At 48.8% G+C, this 27,837-nt stretch overlaps 1 protein-coding gene across 1 annotated transcript; it reads right to left on the reverse strand.

The window, feature by feature from the left end:
- Positions 1–100: 100 nt before the first annotated feature.
- Positions 101–27,837, reverse strand: HAUS7 (HAUS augmin like complex subunit 7). Its single transcript, XM_016215139.2, has 10 exons — positions 27,724–27,837; positions 26,241–26,356; positions 21,477–21,544; positions 18,741–18,799; positions 9,250–9,341; positions 8,599–8,814; positions 8,408–8,510; positions 7,676–7,888; positions 6,410–6,524; positions 101–314 (listed from the first exon to the last, which is right to left on the reverse strand). Exons 1-10 carry the CDS (start codon positions 27,820–27,822, stop codon positions 244–246), a joined length of 1,152 nt encoding a protein of 383 aa, XP_016070625.1. The 5' UTR covers positions 27,823–27,837; the 3' UTR covers positions 101–243.

Consider the following 27,837-nt stretch of genomic DNA (forward strand, 5'->3'; position numbering starts at 1 on the left):
ACATAGAAGCAAAAAGCAGGCTAGAGGCAACTTCTTCTAACCTAAGGTTTCCTTTTTCTTCAGCTCACATTCAGCCCTTCCCTCCCCTACCCCCTGCCCCTTCCTCCCCCCTCCCAAGGAGCTGAAAGCCCATGCATCTGGAGCTATGCCCGGAAAACATGAGGGTTGTAACTGCTTCTCCTGCCGATGGCTCCATCCTCCCCGGCCACCTGGTTCTTCAGGGCACAGCTTCCTGTTCCCAGACTACTTCGAGCGTTTGTTCAGACTTTCACTGAGGAGCTTATATTTCTGGATTAGTTCTTCCATTTTGTTGGCTGCAGAGCAAAGAAAAATACAAACCACAAAGTGAGTCTAGTGCCAGCCATCCTGGCCATCAAGGGGCTTGCAGCCAGGGGGCGTGACTCCCACAGTGAACCAGAAACTGCTGCTGAGGAGGCTGGAGAGCTCCATGTGCTGGAGAGCAGTGAGGGCCACACACAGATGGAAGGCCCCTGCCTACCTCCCAGGCGAATGAAGGGTTCTTGTGATTTAATCAAACAAATCAAATGACACGGGCCTTAGTTATGACCTGCTGCTTTGCTCTCGAGTGGGGGACACTGCCACAACATGCACCTGTCTCTTGAGGTACCTTCAGATGATGATCATTGGGCATGGAATGTGGGGACTTGAGCTTACTCCTCTCCCCCACCCTGGGTATGGGGTTTCCCTGGCGGTGGTGCCTTAACTTAAATAGAAATCTATTCTTTTCTCCACCAACTTGCTTCCCTGCCTCCTAGCCCACCCACATGGCAAGGTTAATTAATTGGCATTTGGTCCCGCCCATCCAAGGGTGACTCTGAAGCTCAAGAATCATGGAGGGTGCCTCAGGGTGACTGGCCTCAGGGAAAAGCTGGAGCAGGCAGACTCCTAGCAGAACTGGGACCAAGTTTGGCCCACCCCAGACTGGCCCTGACGACCCTCCCCACTTGACATCAACGCTCTTGCTGGGGTCAGGTTAGCACCCTTCCTGTTGCAATCACATTTCTCCACAGATGGGGTCTTCCTAAGTCACCCTGGGTATCATCTGCCTTGATGGAATCCTTAGGTTTTCCAAACCTCTAGCCTACCACTCTCCCAGGACTGCCCCCACCCCAGCTGATAAATCAGTTCACATGTCTCCCCTTTGTCCCAGACTGGAGTTACTACCTGTCTTGGCTGAGCTTGGCTGGGTCTGAAATTCTAGGCCCAAAGCCCCAGGCCCTCTGAATGTACAAGGCATCAGCCTCTGAGGCCGCAGGCTTTCTCTCTGGAAGCTTTGGGCCCCAGCCCTGCATCCCTGCTACTCCGGACTTCAGAAGGCTAGGCGGGGCCTGGGGAAGTGTCTTTTTGGTTTTATCTGCTCTAGGCTCGGAATCTGGAGACTCACCCCCTCAGCTTGGTGTGCCTGTTGCTTCACTGGTATCTTCCGCCCTCTGTTGTACCCTCCATCCTCCATTTCCCTTCCTTTCTTTCTCTGGGGAGCCTACTAGCCACCTGGATCGGGCCTCTGCATTACTTAATCTTTGTCATCATTTTGTTTATCTGTTTTCTTTCTATTCTTAAGAGATTTGTTCCCTCATTTTGTTTTCTACCTTTCTATCGACTTCTCAACACTGGAAAGCTTCTAACTTCTAGGAGTGTTTGCTTGTTTTCTCCACGTTGGTTCTCATTTGGACATGATACAGTAAGTCTTCACTTAATTGTTGTCAGTAGTTTCCACAATGCTAGGTAAAACAACGTATAATAAAACCAATTTTACTCTAGGCTAAGGGATAAAATAGCAACTCATCAATATTACAACAAAAGGGCATTATTTGAGGACCTGCTGTACTGAGCATGTTAACTCAAGTTTGTTGGAAAGTTCATTTCTCTGAATGATCCATTAGACCAGCTTTTCCAAGTCTTTCTTCCCTCTTTCATGATGCCAGCCCTGCTGTGTTCTGGTGGAGTCACCATTCCCTGCAAGGTCTGCCCTCCCACCAAAGGAGCTCTGTTGGGGCAGAGCAGCAGGAGCAGACAGGGGTCAACCCTCATGCCATGGACCCTCAGAGGCCAGAAAGAGGTGGGCTTTGCCTAGGCTGCTGCCAGCCACACCAGGAGCCTGGGTTTCCAATTCATTTCAATCATTTTCTTTATAAAAGAGCAGGCTAGGGTCTCACTGGGAGCACCAACCTGTAAAGACCTGCTTTGCTTTCGTCCTCTGCTTTCGGCCTACTTGCCCATGCCCCCTCCCCAGGACTGGTGGCCACACGGCCCTGTGGCTCCACCAGGCAGACATGCTCCCCACTGTTGCTTCAGACTGTCCTCTTGGCTGTAGCTTTCTCCACCCCTTGCATCCATTAAATTGCTCCTATCCACTTTCTAGCTCCCAGAAACCTGTTACCATCTCTCCGGGCTAGTGCCATCAACTCCCCCCTCCTCACTCCCAGCACTGACAGGGTTGCTTTGTTTTCAGAATGCATTGGTATTTTCATTGCACTGGGGTCTTTGGAGGCCTGGGAAATCAAATGGGGCCACAGGTCCATTCAATTGAAATGCTGACTCATGAATGACGATGGGCAGAGCAACCTGCCTACTGGAACCCAGACTGGTGGCCCAGCTTCTTATACTGGGAGGGGAAGTAGCAGAGACACACAGACCTTCCATAGTGGGAGGCCTTGAGGAGGTTGTGGAGCCCAGTGCCCTCAATTTCTCAGGTGGGGACAGGGGAAATACAGAGGCCAATCCGACTGGCCCTCAGCACAGGCCGTTCCTCTGGGGTGTCTACAGTCCAAGAACTCCTTTCAAATAAAATCAGGAAATTGCACTGACAAGAAGTGAGCCCTCCACGTGGAAGGCAACACCATCCAACAAAGCACAGAAGGGAAGGGGGGAGGGTGGGGTTCACACATCTTAGACGAAAAGAGTGCCTATCTAAAAGGTAAAACTTGCCACCGGTCCTATGACTATAGGTGAGATGGCACACAGTGCAGAACACTAAGGATCATTATTATATTAATGACAGCGTGGATTGTAAGCATTTTATTAACGGCAATTATATACACTGGGGGTGAAAGTCATAGTGACAGTGGTGCTTAGGATAAACGTTTGTGTGTGTGTGTGTGTGTGTGTGTGTGTATAATTTTATATACTCACCCGAGGATATTTTTCCATTGCTTTTCAGAAAGAGTGGAAGGGAGAAAGAGAAAGAGAGAAACATCAACGTGAGAGAGACACATTGATTGGTTGCCCCCCACACGTGCCCTGACTGGGGCCGGAGATTGAGCCTGCAACCGAGGTCCATGCCCCTGGCCAGAACTGAACCTGGGACCCTTCAGTCCAAAGGCCGGCACTATAACCACTGAGCCAAACCAGCTAGGGCTAGGATATATTTTTAAATGGAGGATTCTGTTGCAGTTGAATCAGAAAGAAGAAAGACCCTTGAGTGCCCGGTAGACATATGACAAGTGTCTGTGACAAGGCCAAGAGTGGCGAAAAGGCCAGGTGCCTGAGGAGAGGGCTAGCTAGAGAGTGCATGCAAAGACAGCCCTCAAAAGGGAGGACCCAGAGGCTATGCAACCTAAAGCCTCTCCTTAGGGGTACACTGGGGGAAATGGTTATAGGTAAATGATTTAGTAGCTGCCACCTGAGGTGCTAGATAAGCGTTGGGGCAAACCATAGACTAAGCAGAAAGCATGAGAGGAGAGGTTGGGGGAATGAGGTGCCCACAAGAGAATTTTGAAGGCCATGTGCATGCACGAGGCTGTGCAGATGCCCAGGAAAGACCTGAGAGGGCCCTGAGTGATCACCTCTGGCTGACCCTGAGTCTTGGAGCAAAGAAGAAGTGAAGGAAAAGGAAGAACTGTCAACTGTCTGGCCGGGTGTTAATAAAAAACATGAAGCCACACATCCAAGAAGCTCAAAATACTCCAAATGGGATAAACTCAAAGCAATCCACACCAAGACATATTCTAATCAGACTGTCAAAAGCCAAAGACCAAGAGAATCTTGAGAACAAGAAGCGGAGGGGCTGTAAAGAAGAGGCTTGCATAAGAGCAACAGGCAGACAATTATCACCAAATCAGGACAGCAGTTAGCTGTAGGAAGCAAGAGGCACGTGAGGGGTTTCTTGGCCGCTAGTATATTCTAGTTCTCAACCTGGGTCATGGTTACACAAGTATTTGCTTTAGAATCATTTGAAATGGAATAAGGGGGGGGGGGTGCACAGGGAAAATATCCAACTATTCATGTTTCTATCCCTATGAGTTGATACTCCTCCCTAAAGGCTTTATTTCTTACCAAAGAAAAAGTTTTCTCAATGTTTATTTCCAAAATAAAAAAGTAAACTTACTCAGAAAAAAAAGTTTAATTGGAACTAAATTAAGCTACATTTCTGCCTGTCCAGTAGTGGAAATGTTAGAAGGATCAAATCCAGCCCCGATGAGGATACAGAAAGGTGGAAACCTCTTGGCCTTGCAAACGGTGATGATCCTGGTCTCACCACCACTACCTTGGGAACCCCATCTTAAGGACATACTCTAAAGTGGGGACCCTTGCCTGGCCGGGCGTGGCTCAGCGGATGAGCATCGACCTAGGATCCAGGCAATCAGGGTTCGATTCCCGGTCAGGGCACATGCCCAGGTTGCGGGCTCGATCTTCAGTTGGGGGCGTGCGGGAGGCAGCCAGTCAATGACTCTCATCATTGATGTTTCTATCTCTCCCTCTCTTCCTCTCCTTTCCTCTCTCTGAAATCAATAAAGATATATTTTAAAAAAAGAAAAGAAAAAAAGAAAAAAGAAAAGAAAAGAAAAGAAGAAAAGAAAAGGAAAGGAAAGAAAAGGAAAAGAAAGAAAAGAAAAGAAAAGAAAAGAAAAGAAAAGAAAAGAAAAGAAAAGAAAAGAAAAGAAAAGAAAAGAAAAGAAAAGAAAAAGAAAAGAAAAAGAAAAGAAAAAGAAAAGAAAAAGAAAAGAGGGGACCCACTTTATGTATACACATGTTCACTGCATTCTTTTTAAAAGACTGACAATGGGGCAATTACATAAGTAATATGTGTTTATTGGGGAAATATATGAAGACTACAGCCCTGGCCAGTTTGGCTCAGTGGTTAGAGCGTTGGCCTGTGGACTATAGGGTCCTGGGTTCAATTCCGACCACAGGAATGTACCTCGGTTTCAGGTTCAATCCTCAGTTGGGGCGCATGTGGGAGGCAACCAATTGATGTCTCTCTTATATCGATGTTTCTCTTTCTCCCCTTCCACTCTCTCTGAAAAGCAATGGAAAAAAATATCCTCAACGGAGGATTAAAAAATAAATAAATGAAAATAAAGCTCTGAACTCATTAAAAAAATAAAAGACTACAAAAGCAGTATAATTTCTGGCCCATTTCCTAAGAGGGGCTCTTCTGTATTATTCTCCTTTAGAAAGGTGAGGTCATACAGTGTATTTCCTTTTGACCCCCATTTCCCTTTCAACATTCCATAATATACATTTCCTTGTGGTGCCATTACCAACTTTTGAAACAATGAATACTACTTCACCATATACATATACCATTATCTACCTGAGTATTACCCAATGGCAAAGCTTCAAATCCTGCCACAGCATTATGAATTATACTAAAAACCTGAAAATGACCTGCAGGCTCAGTAACAGAAAATGGTAAGCAAATTGTAGCAAACGGCTGAATGGCATAGTGTTTGGTAACTAAAAATGCTACTTCGAGCCCGGCAGGTGTGGCTCAGCAGTTGAGCATCAACCGATGATCCAGGAGATCATGGTTCAATTCCAGGTCAGGGCACATGCCCGGGTTGGGGGCTCGATCCCCAGCAGGGGGTGTGCAGGAGGCAGCCGATCAATGATTCTCATCACTGATGCTTCTCTCTCTCTCCCTCTCCCTTCCTCTCTGAAATCAATAAAATATATTAAAAATAAAATAAAATGCTACTTCGAGAACATGGGAAAATGCTTATAATGAGGTCCATGGGAAAGAAGATAATAATATAAAAGTGTACACATGTTCTTATCACACTTAACTTATACAAAGAAATTTTAAAAATGATGAAAGGAAAAAGAATGGAGGAAATAGACCAAAATATTAGCACCAACCATTCCTGGGCCACCAGGTTATGGATTCTTTTTATTTTACTTCTGCACCTCTTTGGGTCATCCCAAATTTCTACACAATTTAATGTTCTGATTTTATAATCTATCAAAAGCATTTTTCAAGGAAAGAAAAACCTTATGCATTAGAGAAAGAAGAAAGAAGGGGCCAGTCCCCAAATGTTCCCTAAATGCTGTTGAGCACAGAAGCAACCCCAACAAGAGGCAGGGGCTAAGCCAAAGTGCACTGGGACAGGCCTGTCAGTGATTGCTGAGCAGTCGACCACAGCTTCATAAAGTGATGACCACATACCTAGACTCATCGCAATGTTGTCACTGCTCCAATAGTTCTGCTCACCCTGCTGCTGCTCCACCATCTCTACAGCACTTGCAGAGGTGTCGGTGACCTGCACCACTGCTTTCAACAGCTGGGAGGGAGGGAGAAAGGAAGGGAAGGAGATGTGTGGTCTGACCTATAGAAGGCATCTCTTCCCAGGTTCACAGTCAGGGTGTGCTCCTCTCTAGGCCCTCAGGCATGTGGCATTCACCCCCAAGGACACCCATGGGTGATGGCAGGACTCCCAGCTACCTGGAGAGTCGCCAATCAGACTTCTCCAAACTTCCTTCCTCCTGTGCCAATGGGGACGCCACACTATCATGTGCCCCATCCCACACTGGTAGCCAAGTGAAGCCAGTAGCATGGTGGGAGTATGTCCCCCATGGTGGGGAATCAATGCCCCCAAATAAAAGGGCCTTTCTGATGGGAGAGGACTGTACCCTAACTCGCCCTGTTGGCAGAGTCACAAAGGACAGGCTGACCAGAGGTTTGGAAATCCAGGAGCCTTTCCGTTAAATAACCAAAGCAAATGTTGTAGAAGCCCTGAGCCAATGTCAGACTTCCACACATGGTAACTGTGCTCATAATCATAACCAAAACCTGCATTTAGGTCAGCTCTGGGGGTCTGAAATGTAAAACAACAAAGTGAGTAAATATTCACATATTTGGCTCAGCAGCATGAGACCACTTTTTCCTGTTTCTCTGAGCTGAGTTAAGGGCACAAACAGGCAAGCACATGTCTGTATGGCAGAGTTCTTGGTCATACACACAAGAACAAACAGGCCAGGATACATCTGGGTGTATCGTGAAGACAGAATGAGACAAATAGAGGGTCTGTAACTGGAACGAAATACTCTGCAGTCACTAAGATCATGGTTTTAAAAAAGTTGGAACGATATGCAGCAATTCTCACAATAAAAATTCCAGTGAAAGAGCAAGGGTGTCACAGGCAACAAGGACCCAGTGCAGGCAGTGCACAAACCTCTTCCAGGCCTGGGGTCCTGGCACAGTTAACATCCCCTTAAGTGCAGTGGGGCCCTCGAGGGGCCATCCACATTAGGCCTCTTCCCCTCCAGGGCACCAATAGAATCTCCTGCCCCAATCCGCCAAAGGTCACAGGCTGAGGCCTGCAGGCTGAAACCCAGCCGTGCCACTTGCTCACAGGGAGCCTGGGCCAAGCCCCTCCCAGCCCTTCAATCCCTGGCTGGTGGCTATAGTGGAAGAGGAGAGGGTGATTCTTACTTGGCGGCATGAAGTGAGAGTCTGGTACACAGCCTCAACGATGGGGCCACACGGGTGGAGGTAGGGGCCTGAGCGCTGGCAGCACTCACTCAGCTCTTCGTCGTATACTTGGAGGAAAGCCAGGACGAGCTGGTGGAAGTCAGAGATGACCAGGCGCAGCTTCTGGTCCAGGATGCTGGTGTCAGCCCTGCCTGCAGCAACCGCTTTCTTGTGCTGCACAAAGCACCACAAAGACACAGGAAGAGGGTCCCTTGAGGCTGCCCTGCCTGCTCATGGGGCACCAGGTCCCTTCCACTCATCAGGGTGCAGGGTCTGCTGGCCATACCAGGCTTCCAAAAACCAGAAGACATTAAGACCAGAGGCAGAAAAAAACCACTTGGTTTCAAGCAAGGCTAACTGGCTTCTGGCCTCTGCCCTGCCACTATGGTCTCCTCTTCAGGAAAATAAGGAAGCCAGGCTAAAGACTGCTGGGAGGGTCACATGCAAGGCAGCACATGAAAGCCTGAAGCTCAGGGCCTAGCATGCAGCCCATCTAAGGCCAATCCTTTCCATTCTACAGGAAGCCTCCCAGCTCCTGCCCAGAGCTTGTCTGTCTCTCCCCTTCACGTGGGCTGAGCACCCACTACATTCTAGAGCCCATCAGGCCCTGCACACATGCTACCTCACTTAAGCCTCACAACACACCCATTGTAAAGATGGGGCATTTGAGGCCCTAGGAGCCAGCCCCCTCACCTCTGCCCGCAGCGCCTGCATCCTGTCCACGCTCTCCTGCAGCTGCTTGGCCAGCTCTAGCACATTCTTTTCCTCCTTCAGCTCCACCACAGATGGCTTGGCCCTGCAGGAAGAAGGGCAAACACTTCTGTCACAGGCCACACGGAAAGGAAGAGCCTGTCCCAGATCACAGAACCATGCAGGGCTCATACCTCTGGCAGTTATCGCCCTGCTTGCCATCACCCTGCTTGCCATCGCTCTGCTTGCCATCACCCTGCTTGCCATCGCCTTGCTTATTTGGAGGCTGCACGTCCAGGGAACTTGGGTCACACTTGGGGCTCAGGAGAGTCCGCAGCTGGGAGCTGGAGTAGAGATCCCCTAGTAGCTCCTCGTTCTTCTCCCTGGTGTCCTCAAACTGCTCCTCCACACTACAGAGGCAGCCCCAGGGCCACAGTCACAGGCCGGAGCACGGTGTCCAGGGACTGTGCTGGCAGCCTTGTTGAGGTCCCACACGGGAAACCCAAGATGCCAAACAAGAGCTGGCCGAGAGGCCAAGAGAAGTCTCCTCCAGGCCCCACCTGCTTTGGTAGCCGAAGCTGAGCCCCATATCTCTAGAACCTGCCCACCAGCAGGGACAGCCCAAGCACCCACTCTCCTCAGCAGGCCCAAACCCTTCACCCTAACAGCCTGCTACCTGGGCCAGTATGCATCTGTGGCCGCCAGGGCAAGGAGTGAAACCCCAGCTAGAGATATACCCGATGGCAGGCCCAGGCACCCAGCAGGTCCTCTGGCCCACCAGCTCCAGATGGAGAACCAAGGACATCTGCTGGCCATTCTGTTGAGGGCCTGTTCCAAGACTTTACCTGGAGCAGCTGGAGCGTCCAATGGTCAGGCTCCGGATTGCGTCCAGCAGCTGGTCTATGAAGCGCATCTGCTCCTGGGTGCTAGCCTGGCCCTGGGCCGGAAACACACCACATGCACTCACTGGCAAGGCATGCTGGGTGCCCTACCCCACCCTACCCTGATGCTGCTAGTGGAAAGGAGAAGCCTAGGTCCCCATCGTGGCAACATCTTGGACTGCCTCGGGGACCTTAGCCTCAGGGGATGCTATCATTGAGCACTCCCTCTTCAAGCCCAGCCCTGAGCTGCACTGATGCCTGGGAGCACTCTGGAAGAGACAAGTGTTGCAGAAACATATGGGAGTGTATGCTCATTACACATCCAACAGTGCGGCTTCTTGGGTGGGCATGCAGGGTGCAGCAAGGCCTGCTGAGGCATAACACTGCCCACAGGGACCTGATGGTGGCCTGTTCCTCAGAAATATCTTCAGGAGGAGGCCTGTCCTTCTCAGCAGATTACCCCGCCCCCCCAGCCAGGAATGACTGAAGCTGACTGGCACAGCAAGATGGGGCCGTGGAGGTGGCCTGCGCCGACCCTGCTCCTCCTCACAGGGAGATCAAGGACTCGTCCCTGACAGGCGGCAAGCAGCTGGCCTTACAGCCAGGGTCCCCAAGCAGCAGCTGAGTTAGTCCCCTGCCCTAAAGGTGGTTGGGATTCCCAGCAGCAGCTGCCCAGTCAGGAGCTCAAGGCTTCAGAAATATAACTTCTTCCTCCTTCCAGAAAGAGGAGAAGGCTCGCAGCCAATCCCCAGGACCCACTTACAACCTGAGAGACCTGGCCTGCTCCAAAGAGCAAGGACACCAGAAAGAAAGCTGGTACTCCATTTTAGCTCCTCACTGCCCCACCCTACACACCCGCTATTCTGAGGAATGTGCGAGAATGATTCGCTCAGCCAGCCTCACTGGCGACTTACTATAAAGCCCTCCAAAAAGCATTTGCAATTAAAGTGGGTGTGGAAAACACAGGCTGAAGTGAAAGGGCCAAGAGGATTTTAACGGTATTTTAGGCCAGGTGTCCTGAGTGGGAAGTAGACCTGGGGACGGGGGTGTGCTCTGCTATAATGCTTGTAGCTCGGCTCCCTGTCCATGGGTGCCAGGCCTCATGGCTGCAGCTGCCTGGCACTCCCCGCAAGGCTGGCTCCTGGCTGTGTGGCCATGTCTACAGGACCAGAGTCTCTGGAAGCTTCTGGCACTCCATCTCCACACCCTCAGCCTGCCACTGGCTGCTCAGGCCTCACCACTATCTCCTGTTGACTCATTTTCCCAAACATGCCCACATGACACTGAGCCCAGGAGATACACTTGAAGGGTAGCCTAGGAGTAGGAGCTGGGGATGGGGGACAATGTCTAGAGAGGGGATAGCCCAGACAGAAACATGAGAGCAACTGTCACTCAGGACCTCACAAACTTTGACCAGTAGCCAGGACTAGGACACACTGCCTGCCATCCCCTTCTCAGCACAGACCCAGGTCCCATAGTCCCTCCAGATGCCCAGGAATGGGTAGGGGCCTGTGCTCAGGGCTCTGCCAGTGTAAAGTGGGGCTGGTACTCTGGCACTTACCCCACTGGGCAGTCCTGGCCTGTGTCTCCCCATGAGCTCCCCTGGCCACAGGCCTGGACCACAGATGTCCTCTGTGGGTTATCAGGGACTAACCCCTGTAAGACCCAAGAGTCCCCAGGCTAGACTGCAGTTACCTTGCTGAAGTCCACCCATTGCCTCTAATGACCCAGGAGCAGTACCAGGTAGAGGTCTCATCACATCTGTCTTGCCTCTGCTCCCGAGCAAGGACACTTGAAAAGGTATGCAGAATGAGTCCATGAAGCCCCAGATCTCCCCATGCTTGGGGCAGGACTCCCTCTCCTGGGCCCCACCCCAATCCCTCCATCAGCAAACCTGATGGGCCCAGCCTAATCCAGCTGCTTTTCTCACTGCTTCTGCTATAGCAGCTACCCAAGCCAGCACCCGAGTGCCTGGGTATGGCTGCAGCTTACCAACAGGTCTCCTAGAAGCCACCCAGCCACTTCCTTCACACCCTGGCCACAGCCATCTCTGTACTACTGAACAGAAACTCTCTAGCGGCCACCTACCATACTGAAGAGAACATCCTAAGGCCTCCCCAGTCCTGACACATCCCACATGGCCCACCCCCCAGCTCCTCCGGCCAAAGTGGCCAGCTGGCTGATCCTGGAACAGGCCAAGCACATGCCACCTCAGGGCTGTTCTCTCACTGTTCTTGAGCCTGAAGCACTCCTCTCACAGATACGCTCTTTTTCTTCAGCTGCACTAATTTTATTAAGATATAAAGCTTGCACTATGAATTCACCCTTTCTAAGTGCACAGTTCAGTGGTTGTTATGGTAGTCACAGAGCCGTGCAGCCATCACCATTATGTAAGTCCAGAACATTTCCATCACCCCCAAAAGAAACCCCATCCACACCGGCAGTCACTTCCCATACCCCTACCCCAGGCCGACACCCACTGATCCCTTCTCTCTATGGATTTGCCTCTTCTGGACATTTCATATGAATGGGATACACTATGTGAGCTTCTCTCACTCAGCGGAATGTTCTCAAGGTTCATCCCCGTTGTAGCACGTATTAGTAGTTTGTTCTTTATTATTGCTAGTTTATCTATTCATCAGTTAATGAAAATTTGGGTTCTTTCTACTTTGGGGCTCTTAAGAATACTTCCTGCTCATGTGCAAGTTTTTGTGTAGACATTGTTTTCAGTCCTCTTGGATATACAGCTATGAGTGGGATTGCTGGGTCATGCAGTAGTTCTAGGTTTACCCTTTAGAGGAGCCGCCGGTCTGGTTTGCACAGAGGCTGCTCCATTTTACATCATGCGCAGTGTGAGGGCTCCAGCTCCTCCTCACCCTCACCACACGGGTTATTTTCCTTCTGTAAATCAGAGCCATCCTAGCGCGCATGAAGTGGGATTCACTGGGGTTTCAGTTTGCATTTCCCTGATGACTAATGACAGAGAGCTTGCTTTCATGCACATATTTGTCACTTGTATATCCTTGGAGAAGTGTCTATTCAGATCCTTTGACCATTTTTTGACTTCGGTTACCTGTCTTTGTTATTGAGCTGTCAGGTTTCTTTATGGATTCTGGACACTTACCAGGTGCGCGACTGATGAAGGCTCCAATGTTGGGATGCTCTTCACCTTCTCAGTGTGGTCTGAAGCACCAAAGTGTTTCATTCACCAAAGTAGGCCCAACTGACCTACTTTTTCTTTTGCTGCTCGTGTTTTTGATATCAAAATGATTACTTTTACACTTGATCTTAGCCAAAGGCCAAGAAGTGATAAAATGATGACTTTTTAAAAATATTGTTATGAACTCATGGATTTAAATATACATATAGGGCCTCAGTCTACTGTAGTCACTGTCCTTATAATGCATTAATCATACCCACAGTGTCCAGTCTTTGGCCAGTGAAGACATCCATTGCTAGCTGACTCCTGAGTCCTTTGAAAGGTGTTCCTGAGTCAACTGGTACACTTCCTGCCCCTGGCCTGTGTTACAACTGGGCATCACTGTTCTTGGCCTTTTCAGGGGACAAAGCAAGCAAATGCATGTATATGTACATGTACACACACGCGCGCGCGCACACACACACACACACAGAATTTTTAAGTTAAAATACTTTAGGAGCTCACACTGATATTCCTGATTCAAACTCCAGACTACAGGGTTTAACCAAACCTAATTATACCTATTATTTCCTTTCTCCCATGCCCTGACTCCCAACACTCACTAGTGCCAACATAAATTATTCTTTTGCTTTTATTTTTTATTCCATAAAATGGAATGAAGTATTGATCCATGCCCCAACATGGATGACCCTTGAAAATAATGTGCTAAGTCAAGAAGCCAGTCGCAAAAGGCTACATATTGTATGATTCCGTTTATATGAACTAGAGATAGCAGAGTAGTGGGTGAGGCTGCTTAATGGCACAGATCTTCTCTTAGGGTGGTGAAAGTGTTCCTGAACCAGATAGAGGTGATGGTTGCACAACATTAGGAATGTACTAAATGCTATCAATTGTCTGTTTCAAAATGGCTTAAAAATTAGGTACAGAGTTTCAGTTTTAGAAGATGAAAGAAGTTCTGGAGAAAAAAGGTGGTGATGGTTGTACAACACTGTAAATGTGCTTAAAACCACTGACTGTACACTTAAAATGGTTCAGACAGTAACGTTTATGTTATTTGTATTTTACCACAATAAAATTTTTTTTTAAAAGAGTAGAATGCCTTCAGGGCCTGCTGGGAAATATTTTTTAGATGGTTTAAATCATAAATGTTATGCGATGCACATTTTACCACAATAAAAATAATTTTTAAAATAAAAACTAAGGAAAGGCTACAGTCTGGGTAAGATGGAGGGAACAAATGCCATCTTCCTCTCCCATGAAATGCCCACCTCTCAGAGTGGGACAGAATGCATGTGGCAGGTGTCTACAGCCTCAGAAAGGTAAACACCAGCGGAGTATGGGGGAAGCACGGAATCCAAGGTTACCATTCAGACTGGTGACGATTTACTGTGTTCTCTCCTCTGCTCTCCCCAGACCTGCACGCAGCCCAGCCCAAACCCAAAAGAGAGCATGGTGGTACAGACAGAGAACTCCAGGAAAGAGAACCCCTAATGCTCAGAGAGAGTGGGAGAAATCTCTGGCCTTTTTTCTCTCCCTCTTCTTTGTTCTCTCAGATCTCAGATCCCGGCAATATCATAGCGGGGGTAGCAGTAGCAACCAAAGTGGCTGATAGCAGAAAACAGAAGAAGCAACACTCTGAGGGCAAGGAAACTTCCTATCCATTCAGTGGAGCTATGGGGCCAAATCCTGTTACCCCTTCTTCCTCTCTGTCCTCCTGCTGCTGTGGTACAGTCATGAAGTGAGTGATTTACAGCTCAGGGATGGGAAAGAAGAGCCCCTTCCCCGGGAACCACATAGTATCAAAGAGATGACAAGGAGGGAAGAGCTCAGGAAAGTGACTTCATAAATCTGTTCATGAACACCTGGGCTTACCATCTCTCCACCTCATGTAAGGGTGGATCTGATCTTGATGAGCATACTGAAGACTCTGATTACTAATGCAGTGGAGAAACCAATGCCTAGGTCCCAGGTCAACCTCCAGGTGTTGCACATGCAGGACAGACTCAAATGGCAAAAAGGCTGTGGAAACTGAGCTGACACTGGGACCACAGCCCAGAGAAACAGGCAGAACATGCAGCTTAAAACTAACCAGGTTAAGTGCCTTCTAAAACACAAACATTCTCCATAAAATTTAACAAGACCCAGAGTCAAAGTAATAGTCAAAATGTCCTGGACACAATCTAAAATTACTTGGCACATGAAGAAAAAGACAATCAATAGACATCAATGATAAGATGGCACAGATGCTGGAATAACCTGAAAAATTTAAAGCAGTCATCATAAAAATGCTGAATAGGTAATCATGAACAATCTTGAAACAAAAGTTAAAATACAAAGTATCAGCAAGAAAACAGAAAATATTTTTTTTTAAAACATGGAAACTTTAGAACAAAAAAATAGAAAAACTGAAATTAAAAACTCACTGATGGACTTAACAGCAAAATGGAGGGACAGAGGAAAGAGTCAGTGAACTTGGCAACATTAACAGAAACTATCCAATATAAGCAACAGAGAGAAAACAGATAAAACTTCCCATGTTTGGCAAAAGACACAAACTTACAAATTTGTGAAGCTGAGCAAATCCAAACAGGACAAATCCAAAGAAATCTTCCCACAAACACATAATCAAATTGATAAAAACTAATGACAAAGAAAGAAATGTTAAAGTAGTGAGAGAAAAACCATGCATGACCCACAAGGGGGAAATGGTTCAAATGACTACAGATTTCTCATCAGATCCTGCAGGGAAAGAAGAACTGCCAACCCAAAATTCTCTATCTAGTGAAAAAAACCTATCAAGAATGAAGGGGAACTAGACATGCTCAAATAAATAAAATCTAAGAGAATATGGACCCAGCAGAACCCTTCTAAAAGAATTGCTGAAGGCAGTTCTTCAGAGAGAAGTGAAATGATAGCAGAAGAAAACTTGGAACATCACAAACAAAGGAAGAATAACATAAATGACAAAACCCCATGATCATCTCAGTAGATGCAGAGAAAGCATTTACAAAATTCAACATCCTTTCATGATAAAAACTTAACAATGTAGGTATAGAATGGAACACCCTCAACCTGATAGAGGACATCAATAAAAAACCTACAATTAGCATCATACTCAATGGTGAAGATCAGATGCTTCCCCTTAAAATCAGGAAAAAGACAAGGATGTCCACTCTTGCCACTTCTATTCAACATTGTACTGGAGGCCCTAGCCAGAGCAATTAGGCAAGCAAAAGAAATTAAAAGCATCCAAATTTGAAAGGCAGATGTAAAACTATCTCTATTTGCAAATGACATGATTTTATAAACAAAAAATCCTAAGTAACCCACTCAAAAATTATTAGAATAAGCAAATTTAGCAAGGTGGTAGGATACAAGAGCAATATACAAAAATCAATTGAATTTCCACACATTAGCAATAAACAATACAAAAATAAAATTAAGCCCGGTAGGCATGGCTCAGCAGCTGAGTATCAACCTATGATCCAGGAGATCATGGTTTGATTCCTGGTCAGGGCACATGCCCAGGTTGTGGGCTTGATCCCCAGCAAGGGACATGCAGGAAGCAGCCGATCAATGACTCTCATCATTGATGTTTCTATCTCTCTCTCCCTCTCCCTTCTCTCTCTGAAATCAATAAAAGAATATTTTTTAAAAATAAATAAAATAAAATAAGAAAACAATTTCATCTACAATAGCATTGAAAAGAATAAAATACTCAGGAATAAATTTAACAAAAGAAGTGTCCTAGCTGGTTTGGCTCAGTGGCTAGAGCATTGGCCTGCGAAATGAAGGGTCCCGGGTTCGATTTCGGCTAAGGGCACGTACCTCAGTTGCATGCTCGATCCCCGGCCTCAGTCGGGAGGCAACCAATCGATGTGTCTCTCTCACATTGGTGTTCACCTCTCTCTCTCTCTCTCTCTCCTCCCCTTCCACTCTCTCTGAAAAAGCAGTGGAAAAAATATCCTCAGGTGAGGATTAAAATAAAAACCAAAAACAAAAGAAGGATAAGGCTTGTACACTGAAAGCTACAAAACATCTTTGAAAGAAATCAAAGAAAACCTAAATAAATAGAAAAATAGTTCATGGACAGGAAGACAATATAGTTGATGGCAATACTCCCCAAAGTGATCTACAGATTCAACACAACCTCCATCAAAATCCCAGTTTTTTGCAGAAACTGACAGGCTGATTCTAAAATTCAAGTGGAAATTCAGGGACTCCTAATAACCAAAACAATCTTTAAAAAGAACAACGTTGGAGGATTCATATGTTATAACTCACTACAAAGCTACAATAATCAAGACAGTGTGGTACTGGCATAAAGACAGACATACAGATCAATGGATTAGAATGGAGAATCCAGAAATAAACCTCACATTTACAGTTAAATTGAGTTTCAACAAGGATGCAAAGACAATTCAATGAGAGAGAAAAAAGTGGGCCCAGCTGGGCATGGCTCTGCGGTTGAGCGTCAACCTAGGATCCAGGCGATCAGGGTCCGATTCCCGGTCGGGGCATATGCCCGGGTTGCAGGCTCGATCCCCAGTGGGGGGTGTGCAGGAGGCGGCCGGTCGATGGCTCTCTCATCATTGATGTTTCTCTCTCTCTCCCTCTCCTTTCCTCTCTTTGAAATCAATAAACATATATTTAAGAAGAAAAAAAAAATTTTTTTAATGGTATTTTCAATGAATGGCACTGGGACAACTGAACAGCCACAGGCAAAAGAATGAAGTTGGATGCATACTTACACCATACATAAAACTAACTTAAGACCTAAATATAAAAGCTAACACTATAAAACTCAGAAGAAAACATGTGTGTTAATCTTCATGACTTTGGATTTGGCAATAGATTATTAAATATGACACCAAAAGCACAAGCAACAAAAGAAAAAGTAAATAAACTGGACTTCATCAAAATTAAAAACTTTTGTGCTCCAAAGTGAAAAGATAACCCACAGAATGGGAGAAAATATTTGTAATTCAAATATCTGATGTGACTTGTATCCAGTACAAAGAATTCTTTTTTCTGTATTTATTTATCTTTATTGTTGAAAGAATTACAGATGTCCCCTTTTTTCCCCATTGACTCCTTCTACCCGCCCCCCCCACCACCCTGGCCTTCACCACACTATTGTCTGTGTCCATGGGTTATGCATATATGCATGTAAATTCTTTGGTTAATCTCTTCCCACCCACCCCCACCTCCCCTGAGATTCCTCAGTCTGTTCCATGCTTCTAGGTATCTGGATCTATTTTATTCATCAGTTTATTATGTTCTTTAGATTCCACACATAAGTGAGATCATGTGATACTTGTCTTTCTCTGCCTGGCTTTTTTATAACTCAACAATAAAAAGACATCCCAATTAAAAAGTGGGCAAAAGAATTAAACAAATACATTTTTCCAAAAAATATCTATAAATAGCCAGTAAGCACATGAAGATGCTCAACATCACTAGTCATTATGAAAATGCAAGTTAAAACCACAATGAGATAGCCCTTCAGACCCACCAGGATAGCCAGAACCAAAAAGATAGACAACTGTTAAGTGTTGGTGAGGATGTGGAGAAACTGGAACCCTCAACACATTACTGGTGGGAATGTAAAAACGGTGCAGCCACTTTGGAAAATAATTTGGTTGTTCCTCAAAAAGTTAAATGTCAAGTTACTATATGACCTAGCAACTCCTAGCCATATACCACTCCTAGCTATATACCCCAGAGAACTGAAAACATGTCTTCAGTCAAAAACATATAAAGGAATATTCACAACATTATTTATAATAGCCAAAATGTGGAGATAATTACTTCAAAATTTTTAAAAAATATTAAGAATAGAGAGCAGGGTTTCTTTGAATCAGGAGTGACTGAATGGTGTGGGGGTGGGGTGGATTATGGCCACCTCTGTATAGAAGCCTGTAGTGGGGCAGTACATAGGGAAAATACAGGGGCTCGGGAGCCATGGGCCTGGGTTTAAGGCCAGGCTCTATCACTGGGTGACATCAAGTGAGTTGTCACCCCTCCTGTGAAATGGGGCTAAGACAAGTACTGCTGCCAAGGGTGGGTGTGACAATTACTGACATGTAAAGTACTTACCACAGTGCCATTGTGTACGAAGTCATCGATCAAGTACAAGATGCACTCTGTCCCTTTGCTCATTATAAGCCTGAGATCTGCCTTGGCCTCCTCAGCAATGGCTAGACTCTACTCAAGGGAATCCTATGGGTTCCTGCCCTGGGGGGCTAGGAAGCAGGGGTGGGGATGAAGGGGGACAGAGAGGGCACTCTCTTACCCGCAAGATCTCCTCAATCGGCCCACACAGCATCAGCTCACGGCTTAGTTTCACCATCACTGTCGAAACACAAGGATTCTATTACTGCAGATACCCACCCAAATAGGAGAGGACATCATGTACCCAGGGTGTGCACAAACATGCAGGGTTCCTAGGGTTCTCTGGTATGGGTGTTCCTGTTCCAGTGTCAGCAGGTCCAGCGCCCAAAAGAGTAGGCTGGGCCTGAAAGACCCAGGTGGATAAGGAAGCAGGTGGACCACACATCTAGTTGCCAGGACTGCCTCTTGCTGTGTGACCTGCACCCAGTCACTGCCCCTCTCTGGGCATCAGTTTCCTCACCTAAAAATAAGGGGTCAGATCCAATGCTCTTCCATATTGGGACCTCTAGCTTCTAGCAGAAGCCAGACAGTTGCCTGAGGAGCCGACAGAAGTCAGAGAACCTTCCAAACATGCTGTGTGCTGCCTTTTCAGAGACCTCACCAGGCAAAGGAAAAGAAGTCATCACTCATATTTGTCAATTTCCTATACACCTTTCATGTCTCCTTTCCCCTTGTCACCAACCCTAGGAGGTGAACCTTAGCTTCATTTTACAGGTTGGGAAACTGAGTCCAGGGTACAATGTGTATTTTCTGAGTAACCATCTGGTATACAGAGAAAGGCCAAGACATGGAGCCAGAAAGCCCGGGGCCAATGCCAGCTCCACACACCCCCACACACACCTAGCTCTGTGGCAATGTCCTTACCCTCACAGGCAAAGCCCATCTCCTACCCCCATGTGCCTCAGAAGCGGAACAGACATAACTCTGGCATCTGCTTTGAAAGGTTTGGTGCAAGAAGCAAGCAGCATATCTATGTGAAAGCATCAGTTATCCTGGAACGCTGTACAAATGCCCGTTATACTCCCAAGCACACCAGCTCCACCCACAGCCCTTAACCCCAAATCCTCGTGTCCTCCCTGGCCCCTCTCTTGTTTAGCCCACATCCAAGCCTCAGGGAGTCTGGCTGACCTTCCCTTCACTATAAATCCAGGATCTGGGCAGCACTCCCTTACCACTCTCCCACCCCCATTTCTAGCCTGGTTCACTACAAGACCCTCCCAATGGTCTCCCCGCCTCTGCCTGGGCCTTCTATTCTCAGCCCAGTGGCTCGAAGGATGCTGTGAAACCCCAAGTCAGGCTGCAGCCTTCCTCAGAATAAAAGCCAATGTCCTTCCGTGGCCCACAAGGCCTGGCCTGATCTGGCCCCATCCCCTCTGACCTCACCCCACCACTCTCCCCTTGCTCTCCACTTAGCACCAGCCACCCCAGCCTCTTCATTGTTCCTCAAAGCTGCCAGGAACAAACAAGCCTACCTCAGGCCCTTTGCCCTGAACACTATTCTTCCTGGTATCTACCTGACTCGCTTCCTCCCTTCCTGCAAGTCTCTATTCAAGAGAGGACTTCCCTGGCCATCACAACCCTTTTCCCAACCCACCTAGGGACCACTTTGCCCTCACCTGGCTTTGTTTGTAGTGCTTCCCACCATCCATACACTGAGAATCTTGTCGCCTTCTTTGTTTGACATCTGTCTCTCCCAGCTAGCACCGAAGCACCATGAGAGCAATATAACTTACTGCCACATTGCCAGCACTTAAAACACTGTAGGGTGCGTAGTAGGCACTCCATAAATACTTGTCGATGGATTCTTGATTCTAATCCCCCTATTTGTTCATTTCTCCCATTTCCACTCCTTGCCAAGCACTCATATCTACCACCTGCTTTGACACTCGGCACACTCCCCCGAGACAGGCAAGGCTGAGGTTATCACCTACACTTTACAGAAAACTGAGGCTGGCAAGGTCAAGGCTGTGGGCCAGGGTTAGTGCCTATGAGTGTATGTGCGTTAAGAGAATTCAAGTGCTGTTTGATGGCCAGGCTCACACGACTTGGACATGGTCCTATCAGCAAGAAAGTACCGGACACAGCCCTGCAGAGGCCAGCACTCCTGTGCAGCCTGGGCCGGCCCACAGGCCGGCCTTGCAGGCTCCAAGACACAATGCCTTGTTCTTCTGGCCTACTTGAGCCTCAGGGACAATTGTCCCCAGATAAAGAATTTGGCAGTGCCAGCTGGGGAGTGGATCAGGACTCCAGAGTCCTGTTTACTCCATCATGACATGGCTGGGCCAAACACAGGCCCATGGAAATTTCAACTTTTGGAGATACCACTGTGAAGGTGAAAAGTTAGCCACCATCTTGAGGACTGCAATTTGCTACCTTTTACCTAATAATGTCCATTACTGGGTTAAGGACAGTTTATGCCAAGAAAGGATTAAAAAGAAGTGATTATTTTTAAAAAACAGAAGTGGTTATAAGACAAGCCCCCGGGGACAGCTGCCTGGTATGCTCCTAGGAACACCAGATGTAGTATGCACATGCACACACCACTGACACAGGGACATACACCAGTGGCATTGGCAAGAACCACCGTCTCTGCCCACAGTGCCTCAGGGGATGCGCTGGCAGGGAGACAGGCTCTTGGTCTTATTCACATGCCCCTATGAGAGTAGCTCACCCATTTGCCACGGTGGGGGAGGAAGCTTGATTCTAGAAGGTTCTAGCACCATCCACAGGGTGTGCACCATCCAGAAGAAAACACTAGTCCAATGGGAAATTCCTAACTCACTAAGGAGGCCATGCACAAGCTCAGAATTGCCCAGAATCCACCACCCAACTCCAAACTCCCTTCCCAGAGACCCACCTTGGATCTTCACCTCGACTGGGGCCCCCTTCAGCGAGCTGAAAAGATCTTTCCAGGAATAACAGGCCCTGCAGGGAAAGCAAAACCAGTGAGGCCTGAGCAGGCTGCAGAGGCCCCTTCACAACCTCCCCTTATACGAACTCTAAAAAGTGAATTACTTGTGCATGTGCTAAACGCCACTGAAATGTTCACTTTAAATTGGATAATTTTATGTGATGTGAATTTCAACTCCATAAATTATTGGGGGGAAACCCTAAAATATTTCTGAAAGTTTACCTCACAAATATAAAGACTGAAATTAAAATTCTCACAATAAAAAAAAAAAAAAAAAAAAAAAAAGACTGCCCAAGAGTACAAAATGGAATTCCTCAGAGCTCTAGCTCTTTCTCCGAAGGAACCAAGGGGCCAGTTTTTTCTTAAATCATGGCACAGGTTTGTCTGGAGAATGTTCAAGGACAGCCCTCCCTGCTCTGGCATGCTTGTAGGTCACCTGGGTCCCCCTCCTTTGCCTCTCTTCACAGTGTCTGCTCTTCTCAGCCTCCTTGCTGGAGCACACCAAGCCATAGCCCCCACGAAAGCCACCTTGGCATCCCTCCATCACAGCAGGGCCTGGGCACTGTCCTTCAGTGGGGTCTCGATCCCCAGACTTCGGGCTCACCAAGGCCAGGAGATGGCTTTCCATCCCATATTTGTGGAGCCTAATGCAGCAGCCAGCACAGAAAAGGCAGCCAGTGAGCATTAACAAATGAGTGACCATGGCCTCTTGCCACAGAATAATCTGCCATTAGTAAATGTCCACACTTAGCTCTTTCATCAGAGGAACACTATTTTTTAAAAAAAAGCAAAAATCAGCAGTTAAGCTACTCCGGGTCACAGCTTTAAGCTATTTGGAGGCTCCTAGTGTTATGGGCTCTGGGGTCACAGCCCCAACGCCCTGGGTGGAGAGACAGCAATGCCAGTTTCCCCTCCTTAGCCTGGTGGAGCCTTGACCTTGATGACACCACACAGATAAATACAGTGGCCACTCATAAGCATCTTGCCTTAAGATGCCAAGGTGATGGGCAGAACCCTTTCTAGATACAGACCACATCCAAAGGCAGTAAGGGCCGCAGTGCCTTGGCAGGCATCACAAGTGACACACAGCTCAGGCCTCCCACTGGGTCTCCTCTGTGAGGGGACATGGTCTGAGCCCCAGGAGCTGGCTGCCATGGGAAACCCTCCCTACATAAAGACAAGAGGCTCTTTTCCACAGGATGGTGGGGTCCAAGACCCCACCCTACCATCAAGGTACTACCAGGGGCCTATGACTCAGTGTGGTGCAAAGGCATGGTGACTGTTCCATGGAGAAGGCTCACTGCTCCTTCCCTGGGGCCATGCCTCCAATACCTGTGTCCCAGGCCACACCTGCCCTGACCATGCTAGGGCCCTGGGAGTTAGTGGGGCCACCCCAGGCCTTGGCCCGGGGCCCCACGCTGCAGGACTGCAGTAGAGAGGAGGCTGGACCCAACAGCCTTAGCTGCTCAGCTGCACCACCTGTCTTCATAACTCATTAAGACAACCCCTTATAACTCCACCCCATCCCCATTCTGCCAAAGAGGGCAGGGGCAGAAAGGGCAGAAGAAAGAGCCCCACCATGTGAAATACAAAGAGGCTGGACCCTGGGCCTGGTTGCCCAGCAATGTGCCCACTCACAAGGCACCAAGCAGTGGAGAGCGCTCAGTGATCCATCAGGCTGACCCACAGCAAACCACTTTAACACACTGAAGAACAAATCTGCAAAAGCCTGAGTGACCTCGCTCAGAAAGGGCTTTCATTAAAGTTGATTTTCCTGGAGTAGCAGGGAATGGGGCAGAAACTAACAGCATTCAAAGCCTTGAAAGCAAGTACAGCTCTTTGGGAGCCAAGGAAACCCATGTTCTGTGAACTCAGACACCCACGGGGCCAGGTGGTTCTGCTCCCCTGCTACACTGAGGGCAAGCTCAGCTGGCATATGGGCCACCAAGAGCTGCCACGCTGAGCTCCTCAGCCAACGCTGGGTGTAGCTTCCAGGTTCTGTCAAGAGAGAGGTGAACAAAGTGACCCTAAATGAGGGCTAAAATGGAAAGCCACATGCAAAGAAAGCCAACATGAACTTGCAGGGGAAACTGAACTCTGTCCAATCCTCTTATCAGGCCCTTGAAAGGACTGCAGCACTTTTGCCAGCTTGGGATCATTAAAATGATTCAGTTTCTTGTATTTAAGAAAGTACTAAAAGCATCTGAGGAATGCAGCTGTAGACGGCCCATCATGTCTCTCTGCCCAGGAGAGCAGCCCAGCTCCCAGCTTCCATCTGGCCAGGCAGATCTGGGCTCCCTCCCACAAGAGCTTTTCCAAGTCATAGCTTTGACCTTCCTCCTCCTGGGAGCGATCTCAAGACCTTTGCACTAGCCCAGGCTATCCCCAATACTCTCTCTCCTCCTAGGTTCCTGGACAAGGCACTGGACAAGGTCCCTCCAGGGCTGTCAATGGCTGTCACATGAGCCATCTGCCATTCTGAGCCAGAATCCTGTCATCTTTCCCTCCTGCTGTTGCTACACCTTCCGTATTGGTCTCCCTGCCTCCAGCCTCTCCCCTCCAAATCCATCTGCCACAGAACCCAAGTCACCTTGCCAAAATTCCAGTTTCAGTATGGTGCTCCCCTGGTCCCATGCTCCTTCTGCCCAGAGCACAAAGGCCTCACGTGACTTGCAAGGCTCCACATCAGCTGCCCTGGGCTGCCATTCAGGCTACTGCTGCCTGGCTCTCCCTCCCACACCTCGACTCCCTGCTCCTGTGGAAATGAGCACCTACAATTACCTGTTCCATCCCAGATCAAATGCCACCTCCTCCCTGCCAATGTCCACAGCACTCAGACTGCAGAGGTGTGCCCAACACTGGGATTCGTGCCTCAGCCTTTTGCAGCCACTAAAACCCCAGCTCCTTGAGGGCACCCATCCATGTCTAAGGCACCTGGAATGGCACAGGTATGCATGTGTCTGTGGACCCTCTTGTCAGTACAACACTGCTGCAGCCTGGGGCTGATGGGGAAGTCCTGCCTGGTACCTGCCCTCCAGCAGCTCCCAGTGCTTTGGAGAGCCAGACAAGACAGCAGGCCAAGACAAAACCAACAGGCTGAGAGCTCTGGCAGGAATATGCTCAAATGTTGTGGGTGTCCAGGGGAAGGAAGAATGTTCTGCCCTGGGAACTGAAGACTTTTTAAAAGGAGATAGGATGTGCCCTGGCTGGTGTGGTTCAGTTGGCTGGAGCATTGTCCTATACACCAAAAGGTTGTGGGTTCAATCCCTGGTAGGGGCGTGTGCGGAAGGCAGCCAATTGACGTGTTTCTCTCTCATGTGGATGCTTTTCTTTCTCTCTCTCTTCATCTAAAATCGATTTAAAACACTTTTAATAATAAAAAATAAAAGGAGATAGGATAAGTGATCTGGGTCTTGGAAGGCTGTATCGGAGTATATGTGACATGCAGGGACCTAAAGGGCATTTCTAGGAGGGAGAACAGGTCCACGAGAGCAAAAGGTTATAAGAGTGCGGGTATGCCAAGGCCTGTGGTAGAACCTGAGGAAGGGCCTAGAAGGCAGCAGGAGAGGCTTAAACATGAAAATGCCTCCTCCTTCCTCCAGGCTGTCCCTAGGACACCCAGCTCAGGGCCAGGCCTGCTGACATCCTGTGGCCCAGCAGAGACCAGCTGGGTGCAGGCTAGACCCTCGATCCTCCATTGCCAGGCACCTGCCCAGGTGTCTTCCTAAGCTACAAAGGCAGACAGGCCAGGCTAAAGAGGGGCAGGCCCAAGCCTGGCCTCATAAAAGACTCCTATACTGACCAAGCATGGGCACTCCAGAATGGGTCCTGGGGCTAACACCCAGAAGCACAGGGCCTGTCTTCCCCATGGGGCCTGTCTTCCCCACCTGAGCCTTAAGACAGATGCTCAGCTCAGGGGCTGCTGCTCCCAAGAAACAGACATTCTGTGGGACTTTCTGGATCTTTCCCCTTGCCATCTGGGCAGGCTTTGCTTCCCCTACACAGTGCCAAGCACATACACCAAGCCACAACTTGACCTGAAGGACTGGGAAACAGGGGCCTTGGCCCTGCTTGTCACTCCTTAGTGGTAAGACCCACGGCAGTTACAACTCTAGCCTGAAAACAAAAGGACTGAAGTAAGTAAGATCATTTCTCAGGCCTCTGCCAGCCCTGAAATCAGTAAAGTAAAAAAAAATTTAAAAAATGCTCAGCCCAGCCAGCGTGAGATCACGGTTCAATTCCCAGTCAGGGCACATGCCTGGGCTGTGGGGGGCATGCAGAAGGCAGCCGATCAATGCCTCTCTCATCATTGATGTTTCTATCTCTTTTCCTCTCCCTTCCTCTTTCTGAAATCAATAAAGACATATTTTAAAAAAACAAACACAAAAATAAACAAAACATATCAATCAAATAAATGCAATCTTAAAAGAAAAAAAAAGGAATGCTCAGAAGCCAAGCTGAGCACTTCAGCCAGGTGGTGAAGAGATTCCCCAAAGCAATGCTAGGGGGCACTTTCACCCCAAATTTGACCATGGCTCCATAACTGGCACTTTTTACCTGAGCAGCTGCTGTCTCGGTGATGTGGAGTAGGGAATAGAGCCCTTTGGGAGGACAGCTACTTATAAACAGAACAAACCCCATCTCGCCCAGGTAGGTTGCGTGATACCGAGTATGCCACCAAAATGGTGGAGGAAGAAACAACTCCGTTACCTTGAATACATCCACTCCAGGATTTCCAAGCGGTACTTGGAGGAGCGACACAGCACTTCCTGCAAGGTCTTTGGGTCTTTGATATGAAGACCCTTGATGAAGGGGCATCTGAGGCCCTAAGCAAGGAAAGGGAAAGCCAGAATCAACGAAGGGCTGGAATGCACTTCTGAACTCATGACCTTAGTGCTCCTTCATGTATGTCTACTGCCACCAGGCACACACCAGGCTTGTTAGAGGGTACTTACAACTGCTTAAAGGCACACTGCCCACCCCCACGGTGTGCACCCTGCAGCCTGAAGCACCCTCCCCTCCATCTTGCCCAGAGGTAAATTCCCCTCCTTCTCATCCTCATCTATGACAGTCTGCCACCCCACCTCCTTAAAATAGCCCCCCCCCCATGGCTCCTGCAGCAATATGACCTGGTAGCAAGTAAGGGCTTTAGCAAGATTCTGAGATAACAATGCAGGCTCCTAGCTATGGGACTAAAGGGATAGGGAGGGGGATGAGGGCCTACCGGACCTATTCTGTAGGGGAGGGGAGCAGAGGGGAGAGGGAAGAAAGGGGAGGGGAAGAGAGGGGAGGGAGGAGAGAAAGGGAGGGGAGGGGGAGGAGGGAAGGGAGGAGAGAAAGGGAGGGGAGGGGGAGGAGAGAGGGGAGGGAGGAGAGAAAGGGAGGGGAGGGGGAGGAGGGAGGAGGGAGGGGAGGGGAGTGGGAGGAGAGAGGGGAGGGAGGAGGAAAGGGAGGGGAGGGGGAGGAGGGAGGGGAGAGAGGAGAGAAAGGGAGGGGAGGGGGAGGAGAGAGGGGAGGGAGGAGAGAAAGGGAGGGGAGGGGGAGGAGAGAGGGGAGGGAGGAGAGAAAGGGACGGGAGGGGGAGGAGAGAGGGGAGGAGAAAGGAGAGGGGAGGGGGAGGGGAGGGAAGAGGCAGGGGAGGGGAGGAGAGGGGGAGGGGGCCAGGAAGAGGGAGGGGAGGGAAGAGGGAGGGGAGGGAAGAGGGAGGGGAGCCGAGGGAAGAGGGAGGGGAGGAGAGGGGGAGGGGAGAAGGGCCAGGAGGGGGAGGGGAGGGAGATCGGAACCTGGGACAGCTACCCAACCTTGTGGGGTGGGATTCCTCACTACTACCACCACTGGCGTGTGACGCAGATTGGCCTGAAGCATGGATTCTGCCTGCCTGTCTCCCCTGGACCCCCGATCTCCTTGAGCCCAACGGTCTGTGCCCTCCACATCCCCGCTCTTGCTTCACATGCCTAGATGTAGCACACTGGCGGAGCCAGCCAGAACTACCAGGCAATGGCCATGGAGACAGCAAGAGCTAAGGCCCGGAGCCGCCTAAGGAGCAGATACGGACGCCCCACAACGCGTCCCCAATAGCGGAACACAAGACACAGCCAGGACTAGAGATACGGGCGGTGCGCATGGCGCCGCCGACTTCCGCTAGAGGCCCTGCCCGCCCCGCCGCCCGGCTGTGTTCCAGGAGCCCGCAGACCTTCAGCTTCGCAAACACCTCCACGGCCATCTTGGACAGGCTTTCGTCGCGTTTGTCCTCTTTTCCGCAGCAGCCTTCGCCAGCGCCCAGCTCAGCCATGTTTCACGCTCCAAG

This window comes from Miniopterus natalensis, chromosome X (assembly GCF_054644295.1).
Source record: "Miniopterus natalensis isolate mMinNat1 chromosome X, mMinNat1.hap1, whole genome shotgun sequence".
Classification (NCBI taxonomy): domain Eukaryota; kingdom Metazoa; phylum Chordata; class Mammalia; order Chiroptera; family Miniopteridae; genus Miniopterus; species Miniopterus natalensis.